Source organism: Eimeria mitis, genomic scaffold, assembly GCF_000499745.2.
Source record: "Eimeria mitis Houghton genomic scaffold, Emh_scaff2252, whole genome shotgun sequence".
Classification (NCBI taxonomy): domain Eukaryota; phylum Apicomplexa; class Conoidasida; order Eucoccidiorida; family Eimeriidae; genus Eimeria; species Eimeria mitis.
This window is the reverse complement of record NW_013570581.1, coordinates 2006-3016: the sequence shown is the minus strand read 5'-3', so window position 1 is coordinate 3016 and position 1011 is coordinate 2006. Positions and strand designations below refer to the sequence as shown.

Sequence of the window (1011 nt, the reverse complement as noted above, 5' to 3'; positions counted from 1 at the left end):
ATGATGACGACACCTGACCGATCACAATAAACAAGACGCCAGTGACAATCAGGGCATAATCATCAGCCATAATCTCACCTGACAGAAACCTGTCCTTCATCTTCCGTAGGCTGTATCAATGCGGGGACGGGGCGTCTCTCCTCTGTGGAATTTCCACAAATACGCAAAGGCGGGATATAAAGATAATGCTCAGGTATGACGCCGTCGTGTTGGTGCCGAGATTCAAATCTTTTCTCCAAAGACGATCGAGGTGAGGATTGGGGACTAAATGGTGTTGAATTCTGCATTTCGTCTGCAATATACAAGCAAACAGAGAAGACAAGCCGCAGCACGAACTAGACATGTAAATACAATCCTTAAAACAATTTTTGTTTTTTTGCACGAGTCTACAGAAACACAAATCCCCCACGAATTCGTTTCTCTCCGTCTTCTTAATTCCCCTTATATATAGGTAGTCACCCAAAAACACAAGTGAGCCGTCTGTAGTCTGCTTTGCGGATCATACCTTGTATACTATTGGTCCGCTCAACAGAAACAGAGATGCATTCTTCTTCGGTTTGTGTTGAGAAAGGAGGACCTGATTCCTGCATTTTTCGTCTTTCTTCAGCTCCAAATACATCAACTTCGTCGTTTCCTGAGGTGAAATCATCGTCTACTAAACCCAGTAATATCTTTTCGAAGGTCGGAGGCGGGAGGCGGCGAGGCGACATCACTTTTTTAGGGGGAGGCCTAGGGGGGGCTTTGCACGGAATCTCTTCAGCATTTTTTCTGACTGGAGAGAGGACAGCCCCCTCTTTTCTTTTCTTCCCTTGTGTTTCACGTTTGGATTTACTTTGGCTTCTGCGGTGGCCATGACCTCGATTACTGTTGGATCGTCTTCGCCTGTGGTCCGTTGACTCCTCTCGATTCTTCTTGCGCTCGGCCCTACCACGAGAGCGAGAAAGGACCGTGAATGATTCAGGGCTTTCTGTTTCCTGTTTGCAGCTTTCTGGGCCTACAGGACTGCCCCCC

At 47.2% G+C, this 1011-nt stretch overlaps 1 protein-coding gene across 1 annotated transcript in view; it reads right to left on the bottom strand.

Annotated features, from left to right (window-relative positions):
- Nucleotides 1–100, bottom strand: part of EMH_0051030 (uncharacterized protein) — a gene marked incomplete at both ends in the record, with an annotated part of 1086 nt that extends 986 nt beyond the window's left edge. The window contains one exon of the mRNA XM_013496711.1: nucleotides 3–100. Coding sequence (XP_013352165.1) covers nucleotides 3–100 — 98 coding nt within the window. The remainder of the gene's footprint in view (nucleotides 1–2) is intronic.
- Between the last annotated feature and the right edge of the window lie 911 nt (nucleotides 101–1011).